Raw genomic sequence first — 22,195 nt, 5'->3', positions numbered from 1 at the left:
CATGCTTATATAGCGCATATCACTGCCAAATGCGTCCCTATGCGCTCCATTGGAAATTATTACCCTGGCTTTAGCCCCGCAGCCTTTTACAGCGCGGTGGCATTTCAAGGAATAAATTCCTGCCAGGTACCCACTTACCTCACCTGGGTCGAGTGCAGCACAACGTGGACAAATTTCTTGCTGAAGGAAATTACGCCATGGCTGGGATTCGAACCCAAGACCCTCTGTTTCAAAGTCCGAAGACTAATCCACTGGGCCACAACGCTCCACAGTTTACTATATGAACTTTACAAAAAGTTGTTCAATACTTTAAACAACCATGGTTAATTTGTAGAGAATTAAACACTCAAATTTAAAGTTTGTTGTTTAAGATTTAATAGTTATTCAAAATGTTTAAACAACTACTGTAAGGTTCATGTAGTAAACAACATTGTATAAAAAATTTAAACAGCATTTTTACTGTGTAAAGCAGACAAGTAACATTTTCTTGGGCGTCTTTAATCAGATTCTTAATCATTTTGATTTCCATCAGCTGAAGTTGAAATCAGATATTTGAAGACTAAAATTCTCATTACTAAAAAGTGTCTACATTAAAAATTCAATATTTTTCAAAATTTAATTTGGGGCACAGAAAACACATTCTCATAATGTTAAAAGAAGGGAAAATTAAGGTTATCTCAATTAGCACAAAAGGGTATAACCTACAAACAGCGATATGAAATTGCCCCAAGGCATATGTCCATCCTGGGCAGAATATGACCTAAAGATGGATTAGAGGTTCTACTTTTTTTTTCTGGATGGGTAGTTATGGTAGTATTTCGCACATGAACGTTATGTTTTTGTGCTTTCTGTAATAGTATATGATTAGACGGTTTATTTCCAATTTGTCTCATGCCAATTAATCCAATTGCCAACTCGTCTACTATCATTTGGTCTACCATAAGTTCGTCTACTCACCACATGGTCTACTTTCATTAATTCTAAGCCATTCCATCTAATAACCAGTTGGTCCAATAGCCATTTAGTCCATACATCATTAGGTCTCATTGGACGAAGTGTTAAATTGTGAAAAATGAATGAATATGAAATGGATAGTAGACCAACTGGTTATGAAACGAAATGGTCATTATACGAAGTGATGATTGGATCAAATGGTTATTGAACCAAATGGTTATTAGATGAAATGTTGATGGACGGAATGGCATTAGACTAAATGAAAGTAGATCATGTGGTGAGTGGACGAGTTGGCAGTAGACAATTTGGCAATTTACTGTTTTAAAATTTACTGATTTAAAATTAAAACTCTGGAAAAGGCACTCTAATTACAAATCCAGCTTTCATTATCATCATTGATCACTTTTAATATTTGATCTTATGTCCACTTCCTACTATAGAGTAAAATTATTATTTTTATTGTTATCGTCTGACTTACGTCTATACCGGTGACTTCCTGTAGTTCCTTGAGGGCAGCAGACGGATCCTTCACAAGGATGGTTGAGATACCCATTTCTCTTGCAGCTTTTACATTAGGTCCAAGGTCATCCAGAAACACAGTCTGTAAGACATCAGATAATACTGTGAGTATCTTGAAAAGCCATTGCAATTTTGGAAGTGATTACAAGATTGATGAAAGGATCTCACAAAGAATGTTTTATCTGGCAGTCATGATAGGAACTGTGCTTCTCGGCCGATCAAAATCATGGAACGTTGTTGAATCTAACAAGTTGTCAGATCTGATAATTTCCCCTTGTTTTGATTGGCTGAGAGACACAGGTGTCAGACTGTTAATATGGTGAATGTTGGATATAACTGATTTTGACAGCTAAAACAATCAATATATCTTTTTATAAAATTCTCCTAACAGCTGAGTTACAGAATCCCTATTTGTCAGTGTCATACAAGGTGTCACATGAAAAGCAAAACACTTGATTTTAAGTCATCAGTCATTCCAAACACAACTCTTTGCATCTGTAGCCGAAATTTGTGAAATATGGATATTACTGAATTTTTAATATAGGCATGGAATCAAAATTACAGCTTCCACAAAACCAATGATCTTTGTATCATTCTCTTTGTTAGAAGCAAAATCCAAAAATATATCTTGAAGGCAAAGCTATTAAAATCCATTGTTCCACTTTCCCAGGAAACCTGTTATACATCTTTTTCCTTTCCCAGTATTCATGTGACTCTCCTTAACCTAGTGCTTGTATATGTTCCTTATGCCAAGTAAATAAATGAATAAATAAATAAATAAATAAAACAAAAACAATAAACAATAAACAAAAAATGATAATAACAATAATAATAACAATGATAACGAAAAGTACAGACCTTACCAAAGATAAGAAAATCAACGAGGGGCACATAAGCATATTGCTTTACGTCTCAACATCCAAGTAAGTAAGTAAGTATAACAACATTAATAATAATAATAATAATGATAACAATAATAATAATAATGAGACAATTGTTGTAATTTATGAACTTTCTCAACCACTGTCAATTTTTTTTTCAAATTTTTCACAAACCTCTTGTGCCTGAACATCTAGTTTCCTTAGAGCTTCATTGAAGATACTTGGGTCCGGTTTACGTTTCCCAAACCGACAGGATTCAACAAAGTGATCAAAATAGAAGGAGCTAAGAGCCGTCATGACCCCAGCACCTACTGAGTTCTTCTCTCGATCATCAATATAGTTGTTGGTAACTGCTGCTGTTTTTATGCCTAATATAAGATTAAAAAGAGAACTGAATATTATGTTGCCTTCCCTGTCCAAAAACAGTCTGAAGTAGATGCAATAAACAAGTGATGAACAAAAACAATAACAAATTTTAAATGAATCAAGTAAACTGAATAAATTTTTTTGACAATTCCTAACCATCTAAGATTTTTTTTTTCCTTACTGTTTTATTCTGATTCCATGAACAAAAATATATAACATTTCAATTTAACATTTCAAAACACATAATATAATATTTTACATTTCATATTTTGACTTTTTTCACTAACTTGATACAAGCATAAATCATATATAACTTAAAGGAGAAACAATGAAATCAGTTATAAAAATGGTTGAAACACCACTCCCCCCCCAATCAAAAAGTCTTCCCTTCCCTAAGATGCTTACTCCTAATACATACAGACACACACACACACTCTCTCTCAATCTGCCCTGCCAATAGGCCCACTCAACTATATTCTTGTACAAACATAGTTTTTTGCTGGTTGAGGCCTGGGCAGAGATTTATCAATATTTGTTATCTGACAAATTGCCAGATCTGACAACTTTCATTGATTTTGATTGGCTAAGAAGAGCTGTCACTATGGATACTGTCGAATAAAACACAACTTGTTAGATAAAACATCCTACAAGTCATTTCAGGAAATGCTCGCCAGATATGTGTGTGACGAAAGGGTTTCAATGCACACACACAAAAAAACAGAAAGAGTGGCATATTTCTGGAAGTGGAATAAAATTTTAACTTTGTTTAGATGGTCGAATTCGAAAGAAAACATGAAATTATATTAATAGGGTATAGTTGACCAATAAATTAATAGAGAATTAGTGAGAATTTTTTTTTTTTAAACATAGGTTGCCGTGTGTACAATAATAGAGTTGAGTTCCCCGCCCCCTTCTCAATAATACTTGCAACAACAATATGCACTTTGAGACAACCAAAATTACATGCATGATGCAAGGTTCAAGCCCGCATTACCATTTTGCTTGAGGACAGTGACAGCATTCAGCATTTGTGGGACCATCTTAATATTCATGAAGGTATCAAACATGCTGCTAGCATTGAACTCTTTGGGAAGCTCCTGGCCTTCTTCCTTGGACAGATCCTGACAATCCTTGTTGAACTCTTCTGCAAACTGGTTTGGAAGATGATCATAAGAGAAATGATATGATAGACTGCATTTCATTGTGGTACATTAATTTTCATTACAGATAAAGTTATTACCTGTCATGAGATTGAATAGTGGAAAATTTCTTTTTGAAAAGTTGATTATAATGCACATACGAATGAGCAGATCAGTCAGACCGCAGGTCCCTATACTAATGAGCAAAAAGGCCAGATTCATCCAAATCATCTCGTGGCTGAATCCTCCTCCTTGCGAAATCTCGTGATTCGTGAGATTTTCTTTCTCTAAGAATTTACCTGTTTTAACCTCAAGTTAAATGAAACATTATTGTACCATCAGATAGAGTAAAAGTTACTCTTTCATATTGGTCATGTATTTTGTATACAATATTTTATTAAATAAGTAAATTTCTGGCCTGAAAATGTGCCTCAAAACTGAATTTTCTTCCTCTGTTTTCTTTTGCAAATTGTGCAAAACTTTTTATTTTGAGCCTCGATGATATCTATATCACCATAAAGCTGAACTTCTGTACTTTCTCACAATGCCACTCTTGATATGCGGCACCTTTTAATCGGGTCAAGATCACACTTTTCCCACCAAGGTACAAGACGAGATTTCTGAAATTTTGTACTTGCATGAAATCCAGAGTTCTGATTGGCTGGATAAGGTTCACAAAACAACAGGCGTGGGGTATTTGAGGAGATTACCACATGGGAAGTGTGACCTTCCCACGAACCCAGGCACTGGGACCGTTGGAATTTGCCATTGTGTGGTCTCTTTGACCAATCAGAGTGCAGTATTCTTGTTTTCAAACTGCTTTATGTACTTGGCAAATGAAAAGTGTGATCTTGACCCGATTAAACCAATTCTTATTTTGAAACCTATATCATTTCAAAGCATACATATTCAGCTTTATCATGATATAAAAATCATTTGGGCTCAAACAAAAATAAAGTGTGAAAATAGCAGCTTTTGTCAGGTGAAAATATTTATTTTGTAGCATATTTCAGATTAATGTTTTAACCTATATTACAAAATATTTGAATAAATCCAAACACATGACCTGAAAGAATGATTCTTTTTCTTTACAATGTTACCAAATTCATGAAATTCAATGCACAATTAGAGCAGCAATGACCGAATGAAAAGAGTTGTTTTGGTCCACATCAACCTCATTAAATATGCACATCAACCTCATGACGGGTTTGAACAGCGTTGCTTAAAATTTTAAACAGTAGCTCCAGATATTTCTCTTTTTTACTGCATCGTTTTATTTTTATTGGACTATCCATCTGTGGATCTTAAAATGGACTAATATATGTGTTGATATCTGTTCCTAACCACCGGGAGAACTTGCATTATTGTGAATTTATATTGGTGAGTCAGTTTGTACCTTCACTGTAGTTTGTAATACAGAGAGTCCTTGTGACACACACCTCACCAAGTTCTGCAAGAATCTTCAGGATTGAAGGAAGCAGACTACACAGAAGAAGAAGAAGAAGAAGAGTCTACTTGCCTTTCTAGTCCCACATTGACGTTTTTATGTGACTCAATTTGTACTAGTCTGTGTGAGAGCTGTTCAACGTTTTACTTGTGTCGTTACGTAACTCATTCATTATGTCTACCGATGCTGTGAAAAGACACAATACCCGATTTAGAGTTAAATCGGACTCAGCCCAGCCAGTTTCCCCAGTAACAACGGGGTTTTCAAATAAGAAACGCTCGTTCACACCACCCGGAAAGTCGTCAAACACTGACCGAGCTCTTAGCCCAGATCATCTTGAGATGATAGTTCAAAAGGCTGTGGCTTCAGCCATGGCGACTGAGCGGCAAAAAATCAGCGATGATCTTCTGAAAATGGAGTCTCGTTTGCGTGTTGCCCTGGATGAAAAGATCGCTGCTCTCCACGATCTTGAAGTGGCGATCGACGTCAAACTTCACGAGCTCCATGACGTCAAATCCAAGGTTGAAGCCAGTGCAGATAAGGTGAACGAACTCTCAAACAGGCTGGATCACATCGAGCAATACTCGCGTCGAAACAACATACGCATTCTCGGAGTAAAGGTGAAACCCGAGGAGGACACCGATGCTGTTGTGGTTGATATCGCGAAGACGATTGGCGTCCAGATGAAAGCCGTCGACATCGACCGTTCCCACCGACTCCCGAATCGTCAGAATTCTAGGGACGAATCGCACAGTAGCTCGAAGTCTCCTGCCATCATCGTCAAGTTCACATCTTTCAAATCAAAGCAACAGATGATGAAACATCGGAGAAGGCTGAAAGGGTCCGGCGTGGTGGTAGTCGAAGACTTGACGAAGAAGAATGCCGATCTTCTAACTCAGACCTCTCGCCACCCAAAAGTCACGTCTTCCTGGACATCTGATGGTCGTGTCTTCGCCATTGTCAAAAATGAGGGCGGAAAACTTGACAGACAACTTATTAGAAGACAAAGTGATCTGAACAAACTGTAATCTGATTGCTTCTTGCTAAATGAGACTGAGTTTTTTGTTTGATTACTTGTTTGTTTTTAACTCGTATTGACTCTTCAATTGTATTTATTCAATTATACTTAAACATTTTGATATAAATTGTTCTAGACAAAACAATTATTTTGAACAGATCCCCGGTGGTTTGGTTTGGTTTCGGTTGTTTTTTACCTCCCAACTATATTGGTAATTATATATGTGTTAACTCATTTATATTTGTTGTTTGTTTTGTTGTTTTTTTATGTTTTTTAACTTAATGCCTGACATTTTTTATCAACAATGTTTACAAGATATTGATTTATCAAGGATCAATGATTTGTTGTCTCCAATTGATGGTAGTGATTCTTTTAATGGCCCCAATCAAAACTATTATTTGCCAAAGGAATTCAATACATGTCTAAAAGATTGCGAGTCTTTTATTAATTTCAAAAATAGATTTTCATGTTTGCATATAAATAGTAGAAGTTTAAAGAAAAACATTGATGGTTTAACATCATTTTTAAATTGCATTGATTTAGATTTTTGTGCTATTGGTATCACCGAAACTTGGCTTAAACAAAATGATTCTGACTACAAAATTGACGGTTATTCATTTATAGGTCTTTCCCGCACAGGACGTAGAGGGGGTGGTGTGGGAGCTTTTATTCGTAATGATTTTAACTTTGTACATAGAAACGAATACAATATTTTTTCTGAATCTATTGAATGTATTTGCATAGAAATAAAGTCTTGCCCAAAGAATATTTTATTTAATGTTATCTATAGACCTCCAAATTCATCATTTCCTAATTTTATCGAATCCTTGAATATTCTTTTAGAAAATGTAAATAGCGAAAACAAATTATTATATTTTATTGGAGATTTCAATCTTAATTTGTATAATGCCGATTCTTGCTCAAATGTTAATGATTTTTTGGATGCTTTTATGACAAAGTCTGTTTATCCCACTATTCATTATCCAACCAGAGTTACGGATCAATCTGTAACATTGATTGACAATATCTTCACTAATGATTTAAATGATGTGTCATGTGGAATTTTCCTTGCTGATGTTAGCGACCATTTCCCCATATTTTGTATACACTCAAAGGTTATTATACCTAATAAAAAAATCAAATTAACTAAACGTGTCGTTAATGATCATAATATTCTTGATTTCACAAATAAATTGGAAAATGTCGTCTGGCACACAGTTGATGAGGATCCAAATATTAGTTATAATAATTTTTTGCATCAATTTATGCAAGTCTATAATGAATGTTTTCCAAAGGTCGAAATGAAAAATAAATCTAGGAAAGATAAGCCATGGTTTAATCTAGACTTGCGCAAAATGTGTCATAAAAGGTTTCTATTATATAAAAAATATATTAGAAATCCAACTGAGTATAGAGAACGGACGTATAAATCCTTCCGTAATAAAGTTAATAGTGAAATAAAACGTGTTAAAAGGGAATATTTTGAAAATCAATTTTTTGAAGTAAAGACGAACTTAAAAAGAACTTGGAAAATTATTAACAAAGCTATGGGTAAAAAAAGTAAAGAGAACAATATTGAAAATATCAATGTTAATGATGAAATTATTACTGATGATTTCATAAAAGCACAAACATTTAATAAATATTTTATTGAGATTGGCTCCTCATTAACTAATAATATACAGTGCAATACCTCTGGCAATAATTTTACACTGTACTTAAAATGTAATATTCATACTGCATTTTTTAATCCAATCACCCCCGGTGAAATAATAAAAATCACTTCTAGCTTTGACAATCAGTCTAGTGCAGGTTTTGATGAAATAAATATTTCAATTGTTAAAAAAGTTATACATATTATCTGCTATCCTCTGTGCAACATATTTAACTCTGTTTGATCTGTTGGTGTTTTTCCGGATCAATTAAAGATTGGCAAAGTTGTTCCGGTTTTTAAAAATGGATCTCCTGCTAATGTCTCAAATTATAGACCTATATCTGTGTTACCTGTTTTCTCAAAAATACTTGAAAAATGTATATACAATCGACTCTTATATTTTCTGGATAAATATAACATTATTGTTAAATCCCAGTATGGATTCCGTCCCGGGCACTCCACATCCTCTGCATTAGCTGATTTAGTTTGTAAAGTGTCAACTGCTTTTAATTATAAAGAAATATTATTTGGGTTGTTTTTGGATTTGAGTAAGGCATTTGACACTTTAGATCATAATATTCTTTTAAATAAGTTACAAAATTATGGTATTCGTGGTGTACTCTTAGATTTATTTGAAAGTTATTTATTTAATCGTAAACAATATGTTTTTATTAATAATGTTAAATCTGAATTAGATACAGTAGGATGTGGAGTGCCTCAGGGGTCCATCCTGGGACCTTTATTATTTCTTATTTACATAAATGATGTATGCAATATTTCTGAGAAATTACATTTTATCTTGTATGCTGATGATACAAGTGTTTTTATGTCTGACGCAAATATTAATAATTTAATGGTTAACTTCAATCATGAGTTGTGCAAACTATCTCAGTGGCTTGTTGTAAATAAATTGATTTTAAATGTAAATAAAACTCAATGTATGATATTCACCAATAAGAAAATTGATTACAATAACATTATTATTGAAATGAATGGTACTAAAATAAATGTTGCTACATCTATAAATTTTCTTGGGGTGATTGTGGATAATAAACTGTTATGGCATGAGTATATCAATCAAGTTTGTAACAAAGTTTCAAAATGCATTGGCGTACTTTATAGGTTGAGGCATTTTCCACGTAAAATTTTATTGATGATTTACAATGCTATAATCTCACCTTATTTAAATTATTGTAATATTGTATGGGCCAATTCTAGAAATTATTCAATGATGAGATTATTTCTCTTACAAAAGAAAGCCATAAGAATAGTTTTTCATGCCAATTATCTTGCCCATTCTAAACCAATTTTCAAAGAATTGAAGTTAATGAATATTTTTGATATGAATGACTTTAATATTGCAGTTTTCATGTTTTTAGTTTTTAATAAAATCATACCATCTAGTCTTTCAACATTTTTCAAATTGAATTCTGATTTTTACTTGTATAATATGCGAAAGCCATTAGATTTTCACTTGCCATTTGAGAGAACCAATATTGGTATCAATTCTATATTCTTTAAGGGTCCTAAAATTTGGAATGCATTACCTGATGACATTAAATTAAGTGTATCACTCAATTCTTTCAAACGATTATTTAAACACAAATATTACTTACAGTGTATAAGATTATCAGGCTTTGTTTGTTCAAGTATCGTGTAGGGTTTGTCTTGGAATATTAATAATTTGTATTTGTATTTATCATCTTTATTTTCTAGTTATGTTAAAATGTTCATTTTAAAATGTGTTTGCGCTTGCATTTTGGTGGCAGCACTGTATAAGACTTGGTTCTTCTAAGCTGTCTCCACATTCTTATTTTGATATTTTTGTTTATTACTGTATATTTATGTGTTTTTTATGAATGAAATAAATTGAAATTGAAAAATTGAAAACATCTCAAGTCATGAATATCGCTTGGATGAAAGAAGCCACTTTCTTGGGACCTGCAGTCTGACTGAGATGCTGCAAGAATTTTGAATCATAAACATTAATATGAAAAAATTAACATTAATTAACATAGCCATAAAATTCTTAGCAGGCTTTTTTAATTAAAATCTAAAAAAATTACACCAAACATACAAATTCAAGGTCTATACTTATTATTATCTTTACCATATTGCCATAACCCTAAGTTTCCTTTAATCTTGATATCAAAAAGAAAGATTCAGAGATGATTTCTTGACTTATTTTTCTTCAACATTATCCTTTTAATTGTAAATGGCTAGATGCATTGAATGGACAGAAACTGAATAGAGTTGGCACTTTAAAGATTATTTTCCAAGGGAACATTTCATAGTGTTGTCAGAACTGATTATCAAACAATTGCCAATGTCAGACAACTATGCTTCTTAGCAAATTAAAACCAAGGAAAGTTGTCAGATATGACAACTAGTCAGACAACCAATGTTGGTGAAACACCTTCAAGGGTGAATTACATGAAAGATAATTTGGATAACATCTGGAATTTATTGACTTCTTTCATTGATTCACAATTTTTTTATTAAAAAATCCATTTCATTGCAATATGATCGGCATATCCTGAAATTTACCTGTCTTGCAGTAGATTCCCCTCGTTCCATCCGACAGAAAGCATTATCAGGCCTTCCTCTAATCATGGCTTTCTCTAGAAAAGAACTGTTGAAAGAAGGCAAAATAATGACAGAAAACCAAAGTTTGTCTATATTATGATCAGGCAGACTTGAACAGCACCTTTGTGTAGGACATGTACAGTGTGCATGGCAATCTATGATGGAAACATTCTACCGGTAATCATACATTGTATTTACAAATTATTTTTTACTAAAATTTACTGTATGTATCAAATGGTTCTTATTAATGCAGTATTCAGATATGATCACACAGATCTTGACCTGAAACCTTAACTCATCATTGTGTAGGTCCAAAGCATATATTTGATAAATATGTTGAAAGGTTAATTGTAAGTATGCAAACAAGCTTTCAATAAAGTAAATATTGGTCAAAAAGAATGCTAGACAATTGAAATACCTGTTTGAATATTTGGGGAAAGAAATTAAATCTGAATAACATTGGACTATAATCCAATAAGGCACAACCTTATAAATGAGTAGTGACTGATTTTTTTTTTCCTATAGCAGAAAATTATGTGCAATTGTAAGCTAAGTACAGCACAGTGCATGAATGGGCTAGATAATGATCCATTCTAAGTATCTTTACACAGAATACAATGTACAATAGACGTATAAGGCCATGCGTCATGAACTCGCCCCATTTGTTTTACATTGCTGAAATCCAATTATTGCTCACCCATCAGCATAAAAATGGTCATAACATAATATTTACTGTATGCAAACAAAAGTATACTTTTTCTGAAAGAAATTTTCATGAGGATTCCAAAAATGGCATTAAAAGTGAGGTAGGGTGACAAACTCATATTTTATGAGCAAATATTTTGACTTTTTAGGACCCTGAATATAATTCAATTCAAATCCATACTGTTTTTTCATTGCCCCTACCATTAATTACTTACCATATTTGGATTGCTCATGAAATTTTCTTCCAGATGATATATAACTTAAACGGATTCATTCATTTCATAAAAGTCATTTTGATATGCAAAGTTACGTAAATTTTGAATAAGTAAAATTTCATTTTTTAAAAGTTTTTTACTTAAATTTCAAAGAAATTGTAATTAATTCAATTGTAATATGATGTGTATAGAAGTATTTTGTTTTACCTGTTGTACTTACCTGTAAAATGAGACCAAAATCAAAGGTTTAGCCCACTGAAAACCAAAGTTATTTATGTTCAATCCTTACAATACCATAATCCCATAGAGTCGCATGTAAAAAATACTCAAGTTATAACATTCAAGGTTTTTAATGTCATATGTCATCTCTTGTATTTTATGATGTAAAATATTTAATGATGTTTAATGTTTGTCACTAAACCAAGCTTAAGTATATACCGAGGGGGGCACTCGACCAAAAAAGTCGTAGGGGTGTGCCACGGGCAAGACAAAAAACAGGGACTTGGCTGGAGCGGGCTTATTGTAAAAAGGAGAGTCCTCGCAATGTGCTTCGGAACTACATATGTTTGTGAAAACGGGGGTCCTTGGAACTGATCGCCAGCAAGTGAGTAAATATGCATCCCTATGGAACGGGCATGCATGCATGTTGCAGCTAGCGCGGCCTCCGCCGGGTGCGCTCGCGCAGAGGCGATGGTCAGACAGCGCTCTGCGGCAGCTTTTCACCAAAATTGCAGCTCATTGTAGCAGATCAAAGCGTTTCTTGAGACGTTCATTAACTTTGAAGCACCGCTGTACATGTACCATGACATAAACAAAATTTATTGCATTTAAGGAAATGCATAGAATTATCTATCGTATGTACAGTGCGTATAAAAAAAACGGGACAGATTTGAAAAGTCTATAAAATTTTTGTTTCAAATTATGATGTCTATATTTTGGTGCTAATAGGTGCTCTAAGGTCTTATCTTTGAAATGCAATTTAAAAAAATGAGTTTTGTTCATGCTTGAGCGAACACGGGACGTTTTGTTGGGGGTTCAAAAAGAGGCTTGCGCCAGAATTGCAGAATATGAGTAATACTGTATGATGATCAGACTTCTTGCTAATCAGGAGAGTTCCTCTGGACCTTTTCATTATTTGTGCCACAATTTTTGAATTATGCTGTCAAATTTTATTTACAAATTTATTTATTTACGTGAATTATTACTTGAATTATTTTGTTTTCTCATTTAAACTTCTCTTACCTTTTAATTTTCCTTCATAAGTAACTGAGAAAATAAGATTTTTTTTGTCAACCCAAGCAAGAAGATTTGCATTAATTGGAAAAACTTGTGATTATTCAAATCCTATTATTATATGAAACAAATTATGTTATGTACCTTTAAAAGACATGAATGTATTTTTCAAGGGGTCATTGATTCTTTGACCAGTGGCACGTTAAATTGCTTGACAGGAAACACAGGAAGGGATTCATGTCTTTCAATGACAATGGTGTATTGAGTCAATTTTGAAGGAGCTAGATATGGCAGGTCGGGTAAAATGTATTAAAAAGTTGTGAGCGAGCGAAGTGAGCACGCAAATATTCCCACTTTTTTATTATATCAAATTTTGTGATAGATTTTGACATAATATTCAGAAAATCATATCATATTTTACTTTCTATCTTTCCTTTTATTTCCTGTCCACTTTTTTTCTTGCTCATGATTTTGTTTTAATTGAGGGGGGGGGGGGCATCCCGAGCCCCCGCCCATCTGTGTGGCACTGTTCAAAAGGGACCATAACCTTTGTAGCACACAATGAAAGGATTTGAAAAAATTCCACGCTCTCCCATATTTCGGTTGAAAATTGTTTTAGCTTGAAGAAGGAATATTCAAAGCTAACAAAGAGCATATTAAAAAACGAAACAACAACAGAACAATTTAAGTAAATCAATAGATCTGAAAATGAATTTTGACCGCATGATTTGAAAATTATGGCAAAGATAATGAAAAGGATAAGAGGAAGTCTGCTAATTAGCAAGAAGTCCGATCATCATATTTATAATTTTATGCCATTTTGGCGCAAGCCTCCTTTTTAACCCCAGACAAAAACATTCCGTGTTCGCTCAAGCATGAACAAAACAAAATTTTTTTAATAGCATTTGAAAGATAAGACCTTAGAGCATCTATTAACACCAAAAAATAGACATCATAATTTGAAACAAAAATTTTATAGACTTTTCAAATCTTTCCCGTTAGTAAGATTTGATGATAAAGAAGAAACAAATGAATAGCAAATTTATGACCACAGAGAAGTGAAACCATGTTTGCAAAAGGAAAAACAAGAGATATTTCGAAACTTGGTGAGGGTAAAATCATCAGCTTCCTTGCATACTGGCCATGTTGTGCATTTGAACTAGTTTAGTTTCAAATGCGCAACAAGGCTTCACTATACAGTGCGTATCAAAAAAAAGTTTACACTTTGAAAAAGTCCTGGAAATTAAAAAATACACAACACGTGGGTAATTTTTTCACATATAATCTTGGGTTTGGGTCTCATCTATCCAATGAAAGTAAAAGTTTTGTCAGAATGTTACACTTGAGTGAGCACTGTCCATTTCTGTAAAGCTCGCAGAAATCTGTTCGCGCAGAAATGCTCGTTTTCTTGCTGTGTCAAGTCGAAAGGACGAAATCAAATTGACACTACGAAAGATTTATCATACATTTCCCTTGCACTTTTAGTCAATTGGAATAAAACGGATGCATTCAAGCATATTGTGACAATTTTGCCACCCAAATTGAAATTTCAACACTCAATAAGCACAACCTTTACCCTATTTGTGCCAGCTGGATCTGAGGACATAACTGAATCTGAACAAAAGTTTATATCAGACATCTCTAGCATTTTTTCACTAAGTTTTTATCATTGAAAGTTGGTTTACATTTCATTTTTCATTTAATACTTGTTTCTCCACACTTTTCCCAAGCTTAGCAATGACTAACAAAATGAAAATCAAGCTTAAGCCATTCCATGTAAATCACAGCTCAGTGTAAAGCAAATATCGTCACGATTGCCTCGGTGTGTGGGGGAGTGGGGTGGGGCAAAATGCACTCTTCGAAGTGTTTTGGGCAAGGAAACAAGTCAAATAATGTAGAAGATATCTTCAAATCACTTTTACTAGCTGAATTTCATGTGTTCTTTATGATTAAGGTCTACTTTTATTCGCATAACTATTTCAAATTTCTGCGCAAATTATTTTTCACTAACTTTTCAAAAGTAAGTGGTGCTCACTTAAGCGGAAATATTTTTCGACAGTTATATCGTCATTTGCTTTAATGGACCTGTACCAATGTTAAAATGTGGAACAATCTTCCGGATATTACAAATGTATAAAGATCTTTTCAAAGTGTAAACTTTTTTTTGATATGCACTGCATAATAAATAAGAACAATTCATTTTTAATTCTGCCTGCTATAGTATTCTGATTGTGGCAAGTTGTGCTAATAAAGTACTACATGTATCTTAATTATTAATGAAGGATGGATAATAATCAACTTCCTATTTCTTCATGTTCTCTAACTTATTGTGAGTCATCAAACTATGAATCAGAGTGAACAAACTATGAATCAGAGTGAACAATCTCACATGAAAAGTAGTTTTTCCACCAAAATAATCACAAAAAAGTGAAATTGTTCTCAAATTACTGCTTTGGTGATGTGATCGGAGGATCTAATTTTTTAGTTTTCATAACTGGTTGTGTCAGCACTCGTTTTGAGTCTTCTTGTTATTAACAGTTTAGATGATTTTTTAATTTTGAGCTTCCTTCCTTCCTTCTTTCTTTTTCCTTCCTTCCTTTCTTTTTTCCCCCAATGATTTATTCCTTATGTTTGAAAATTCATTGCCGTCTTTAGGCTTTTATGAAGGCTTTCCGATAAGAATTTTTTGATATCCTGGCAAATCAATGCAAGCGACAAGTTCTAAACGCACACACATAGACAAACGCAAGGCAGCGGCACGAATCATGATATACATGTATGGCAACGGGTAAAGACGTCTGGAAGGATGATGACGTCATCTAAGATGGCAACTTACAAGACTATCAAAAGGGTCAAGGATGACCAATATTTTGATCATCATTTAAAAAGAATTAGCGGTAACTGCGGTCTAAGGTAGGCCTACAATATTTCTGAATTTTATATATTTTCTTGTCAAGTTGGATGTAATTTCTTTATTATGTGACATTTTGCATGTATGTACAAAAAAAAAAGAAAATCAGGTTTCCGCCGAGTGTACATGCTGATATGTTGTCTATACGAACAGGCCGACAACTATTCAGTCTATGTATTGGTGAGTGGAGCCAACGCAATTCAGTGGAACAACCAAAATACAGAGACTGAAGCTTTTGGTCTAGGATTTAACTAGACCAAAAGCTACGGTCTCTGTATGTTGGTTGTTCCGCTGAACTCCACTGGCCAAATACAAAGACCGAAGTTCTAGCTCGATCTGTACAGGGACTCAATGGCCACATGTTTATGAATTAAGTTTTGATTAAACAGGGAAGTGAAGTTGCGCGACAGCCAAAGTAAGTCGCTGTTTTTTCCCCTTTTAAGTTTATTTTTCCCCGTTTAGGTGCATTTCAGGCCAAAAGGGAATAATAACTATTATTTTGGTAAAGTTCTTTTTATATATTTGTATGAAATAAAGACAAAAATCGATGAGCCCCATCGGGAGAATTTGCATCGTAAGTCCCATAATGGCAGCGGCATGCTAGCCAGCTGTCTGTGTACAAGGAGAAAATAAAAAAAATTAAAAAATGATAAAAAAACTCCTCTAAACAGATGGCTGCCAGCTGTCTAGGATTTAATATGCTTCATGCTCTTATTATCGGAAAGAATTTTTAAAACTGTAATGAAATGCTGATAATACACATGCTATTTGAAACCTCTTTGGAGGCAGTACAGTAACTTTTTGGAATTAAATTGTTAGTTCTGGCTTTCCCTTTGGCTTTAGTCTTTATGTAAACAGGTAGAGGTCTATCTACTCTTTAATAATAATAATAATGATAATAGCTGGATTTAAGCACTTTTTTGCCAGAGGATACATGGCGCTGCTATTATTTCCCCGGCTTTACTTTTTAGCTCGAGCTACCATCAACGGCACTCAGTCACTCACTGACTCAGTGTATGCAAGGATTTAATTCTTATAAATGTATTAATGGTTTTATATGTTTAATACGGCATTATTACATATGTTAATTGACTTAAAATTGTGAACAAAACAAATTTCCAATATATGGATAAATAATTAAAGACGAACTTGAACTAGAATTTAGATTAGAACAAATAATGTACGTCTGTTTAGATCTACTTAACTAAGTTAATTGTCTCATCAAAGTTGTCTTATTTTTATAAAATACTGTCTCATATCTCATTTGATTGAACTTTCACACATATATTTATCTTATTAGGTCATGACATGGCGAATTATTAGAGCAAACAGTAACACAAACACTGAACTTTGGCAATAGATCGCTAACTCGCGAAAAACAGCTAGCTGGACGTGGACCTAGCCCGATACTCACCCGGGCAATCCAAGTTGTTCTCCGTACTTTCGAAGGGCATTCTGCGGCGGCTCAAACAGGACACCTCCCAGGTCAAATAACACGGCCTTTTTCTTCGAATTTTGTGTCATTCTTGACGTTGATGAAAACGGTCTATCGGTCCAAAATGAGCAGTGTTTTTGTGTTATTGCTAAGAATTGCACACCTCGCGTACTTTTGCCCTTGGAAAGAAGCACAGTCCTTGCAATTTGCAGAGTCATGGCATCGCAAAATCCCTATTGTAACGCATAAAAAACTAAGTGAGAGGTCAATCTAAGACGCATCCGATAATCAAATAAGAAAACAAATGCACGTGTTTGCTCAAGCGATCTACGGCAAGCCAATAGGCAAAAAATAAGGGCACTGAAGTGGGTAGATATATTGAAATTGTCCTATGCTATCACAAAAAGACTCCCTGGTGATATATGTTCTTGTAAAATGTAGTAAAAATCTAAACATTTAAAATTTTACATTCGTTTAGCACACGAGGTATAAACAATTACCTTCAAAACCAATGTAATTGTACCACTGGCGTACCATATCAAAAGTAAATGGAGGGGCGGGGCTTTTTGTTTTTATGTAGAATCCGGTGCTTGTAGAACCTACTACAGAGTGAGTCTCAAAAATGTCCCATTGGCATTAGAATAAAGTTGTCTTGTCAAACGTATGAACATTTCTTCATAGATTTATGAGGAAATGCCATATTGTCTCCACTTTCATTTAAAAAAAATGTGTAATGTATGTCGTCTATATAAGGTCTATGACTATGATTAACCTACTGTATATATAGACGTTTATGTTTCCTAGGTAATTGGTTGTATACCAGCTTTGCGTTAACCAGCAAAAATGCTGGCCTGCCGAGTTTTACCGGGGACTTATCCTAAACAGAAACAGACTGATATTGATATGATATAGAGTTGAGTCCTAGCTTCCACTCAATTTGGTACCTTTTTAGTTTGCATTTATATGACTGACTACATTACTACAAGAGTTTACAAGACAATTTTCCAGAAGGTCGTTAAATATCAGTTTCACCAAGTTGCTGAAGAATCAAACAACGTGTGAAAAAGGGTAACACACACAAAAAACACCTAACCATCAATTCACCCAATCCACCCTAACATCAACTCACCCGCCTATACGTCTTGGAAAAACTTCATAAACCCCTATTCAATTTAAAGAGATGGTCCAGGCTGAAGATGATATAAATAGAGTAAATTTCACAGAGCAAAATGCTGAAAATTTGTTCAAAATCGGATAACAAATAACGATCTTTATTAAATTTTTGAAAAATTGAATTATTCCGGTGAAACAGTTCTAGGCATGTCTTCTTCTGAGTTCTTCTTCTTAAAGGGATGGTCCTCGAAAATATTTATAGCTTAATAACTAGAATAGAATTCACTGAGCAAAATGCAGAAATTCATCAAAATCGGATAACAAGTAGGCCTAAAGTTATTGAATTCTAAAGGTTATCAATATTTTCTGAAAACAGTCGTCATGAGTATAGGTGGGCTGATGATGTCACATCCCCACTTGTTCTTTTGTATTATATGAAATATAGGTTTATTCAATTTCTTCAGGAACTAGAAAAATTGGATTGACAACTGATTTAGTGCATTAGATATATAATGCTGCAACTTATTTCATTCTAAGGGAGACATATTAGTATTCACACAAGTATGAAATAATGAAAAAAAGTACGATTTTATATATGTAATAACATAAGAAAACAGAAAGAGGGGATGTGACATCATTAGCCACTAATGAATATTCATGACGACTGTTTTCACAAAATATTGTTAAACTTTGAATTTCAATTTTTGTTATCCTATCGATTTTGATGAAATTTTTGGCATTAATTGCTCAGTGAATTCTACTTTATGTATTAAAATACAAATATTTCCAGCCCTGACCATCCCTTTAACTTCTTCAACCTTAATTTAGATCAACGATTGCAACATGTTTTGATTTTTTTTTCATTTATTTTTGCCCTCTGTTTCTCAAGCACTCCTCAGTATCAGCCGATTTTCCACATTTTAACATTGGTTCAGATCCATTTATTAAAAGCAAATGACGATAATTATAACTGTCGAAAAGATAATTCCGCTTTAGTGAGCACCACTTACTTTTGAAAAGTTAGTGAAAAATTATTTGCGCAGTAGTTACGAATGTCATGGATCCTACTTGCTAATGTTGAGCCCCTCAAAAATGTGTGGATATATATGTGTGGGTGGTTGTGGTGTGCTGTTTGTGAATGGGTGAGGTGATATGGGTGTGTCTGTGTGTGAAATGATGGTTAGGTGAATTTCTGGCAGTGCTCACCGAGTTTATCCTTTTCATAATTTGTTTCATTCTTCGCCCAATGCACTTAGTGCATGGCGCAACTGAGATTCTGGAGATTGTCTTTTAGTCAGTTATGCATGCAAAGATCCCGGAAAGATCCGTAGAAAATGGTAGCAAAGTGAGCGGGGTGGGGGAATATCTCTATCAGTTAGCGACATAGTCAATACATTGTATGTTCATACAATAGACAACTGCAAACTGATGGGACATTTGCACCCGGGGGCCACTTCCGGGGGGGGGGCACTTACATTGACGAGTGGATACCATGCGCGACCAAAAAAACACGTAAAAAGGATGTCCTTTTCACGATAGGGCACGTTACGTACGTAACGTGATAAGGGTGTCAAAAACACAAAAATAATGAAAAAAAGGGTATCTATTTCGCTAGGAAAATTACGTGTTTAGGGTCGAATTTGCGGGGATGATAAAACAAAATTAAAATGTTTTATAAAGGATGTCCTTTTTGCCCCAACACTTCGTGTTTAGAGTCCGTTTTGCGCGAGGTGTAGAAGATGGGATCGTACTAAACCAAATAAGGTAAAGACCGAAGGACCCGTAACAATAAAACATTCCTGTACTTGTTTAGGGGTTCATTTCGGGGAATATTTGCTAAGAGTATCGTTTTGTTTCCAATACTTGTTAAGGGTAGGGTTTCACACGCCAATACTTGTTAAGGGGTGCATTTTCAGAATATGGAAATTACGTGTTTATAGGGTTTTCGAGACCCCATGGTCGCGCATGGTATCCACTCGTGAATGGAAGTGGCCCCCCCTGGGGCAAAAAGGACATCCTTTATAAAATATTTTAACTTTGTTATATCATCTCCGCAAATTTGACCCTAAACACGTAACTTTCCTAGCGAAATAGATACCCTCTTTTCATTATTTTTGTATTTTTGATACCCTTATCACGTTTATTACGTACGTAACGTGCCCTATCGTGAAAAAGACATCCTTTTTACGTGTTTTTTTTTTTGGTCAAATTCAAATTTATTTTCATTCTTCAAAATGATACAAATAATAGATTGATTCAATTTAAATAAACAATAGCATGAACAAAATTCAATATTGGAAGAAAAAAAATACATATTTGAAAGTAATTTAAATATGAATTAACATACATGTTAGGTTAAATCAATATAATCAATATCATTAGATATAATTGAATCAATGCATGGTATCCACTTGTCAATGTAAGTGGCCCCCCGGGCATTTGCACACGCACTCTGTATAATTATGTATCTGGTTTGGGACCAGTGGTGAATCCAGGGGGTGTGGGGGGGATTTCCGCCCCCCTCCCTTCTGAGAGTCATAGATACTTTTAATGTACATTATTATTCCTACGGAAGTGTGCCCACCTTCCTTTTGAGAGTCACTCACACCAAATAGTGAACTTAATTTTTTCGTAATAGGCCTTTTATTTATTTTACAATATAAAAAGTATTACATCATACGAAAAATATAATTTTACAAGACATGCAATGAAATATGGGAGGGGCAGATAGGTAAAGGGGCACAAAAGTGAAATTCAATACTATTGCCTCAAGGCATGTGTCCCCACACATATGCCGCTCAGGACTGCATGTTATAGATAAAGTATATAATATTCTCTTACACAAAATATTGCACATTAAAAAGTAGGAATGGTAAGGAATGGGGGGGGGGGAATCAAATGAAATAGAGATGTATTGGGAATATAAATAAATAGTACCATTGCAAAACTCGGTGCGGAACGCGGTAATATGATATTCATTGCATTATATGAGTTATTATAATTATTAAAATAGGTTAAGAAGGGCAAGTATATATGCAAGGCATATAACATAATTGACGATATCAAAGAATTCTTGGTGAAACTGATTTTAAAAGTGGGGAGTGTTGGATGTCCAAAATATTTTGGAAATCCTGGATCCGCCCTTTTTTGGAACCCAGTAGGACAGGCGGAACTTAAAGAAAATAGTAATGATATTAATATTAATAAATGATAATGATGATGATGATAATAATAATAATATATAATGATAAAAAAATAATAATGAAAAATGAGGCAACAGCGACAAAGCATATGGCCATCAAAATGTTGACATTTTAACGATGAAACAAGGCACCATATACGCTATTTTTAGAAATCAGTGATATAATAAGATAACGACAATCTTGCCCCATTTCAAATATAGCATGTACTTCTTCTTCTTCTCCTCCTCCTCCTTCTTCTTCTTCCGTTCTTCTTTTTCCTTTTTTCCTCCTCCTCCTCCTTCTTCTTCTTTCTCTTCTTCTTATTTTCCCCTTCTTCTTCTTCTCCTCCTCCTGATCTTCTTCTAGCTTCTTCTTCTTCTTCTTCTTCTCCTTCTTCTTCTTCTTCGTCGTCGTCTTCGATCTTCTAGCTTCTTCTTCTTCTCCTTCTTCTTCTTCTTCTTCTTCTTCGTCGTCTTCGATCTTCTAGCTTCTTCTTCTTCTCCTCCTCCTCCTTCTTTTTCTTCTTCTTCTTCTTCTTCTCCTTAATTCTTCTTCTCCTTCGTCCTTTTCTTCTTCTTCTTCTTCTGCTTCTTCTTCTCCTTAATTCTTCTTCTTCTTCATCATCATCTTCTAGTTTTTCTTCTCCTTCTTCTTAACTTCTTCTTCAACCTTAATTTAGATCTACGTTTTCAACGTGTTATGATTTTTTTTTTTCATTTATTTTTGCCCTCTGTTTCTCAAGCATCCTCAATATCAGTTGATTCAATTCAATACATCGAATGTAATATTCGGGTAGTGAATGAATTGAAGGTAGCATACTGATTTATTATTGTACGC

General features: G+C 34.1%; 1 protein-coding gene across 1 annotated transcript in view; it reads right to left on the bottom strand.

The window, feature by feature from the left end:
- Positions 1 to 17,349, bottom strand: part of LOC121411837 (bifunctional epoxide hydrolase 2-like) — a 31,073-nt gene extending 13,724 nt beyond the window's left edge. The window contains exons 1-5 of the mRNA XM_041604711.1: positions 17,043 to 17,349; positions 10,526 to 10,610; positions 3,715 to 3,871; positions 2,529 to 2,722; positions 1,433 to 1,555 (exon numbers count right to left, since the gene is read on the bottom strand). Coding sequence (XP_041460645.1) covers positions 1,433 to 1,555; positions 2,529 to 2,722; positions 3,715 to 3,871; positions 10,526 to 10,610; positions 17,043 to 17,281 — 798 coding nt within the window. The 5' untranslated portion in view covers positions 17,282 to 17,349. The remainder of the gene's footprint in view (positions 1 to 1,432; positions 1,556 to 2,528; positions 2,723 to 3,714; positions 3,872 to 10,525; positions 10,611 to 17,042) is intronic.
- Positions 17,350 to 22,195: the final 4,846 nt, after the last annotated feature.

The sequence above is a fragment of the Lytechinus variegatus genome, chromosome 1 (assembly GCF_018143015.1).
Source record: "Lytechinus variegatus isolate NC3 chromosome 1, Lvar_3.0, whole genome shotgun sequence".
Classification (NCBI taxonomy): Eukaryota; Metazoa; Echinodermata; class Echinoidea; order Temnopleuroida; family Toxopneustidae; genus Lytechinus; species Lytechinus variegatus.
Note: the sequence above shows the minus strand (reverse complement) of the source record. Positions and strands in the feature narration are given on the sequence as shown.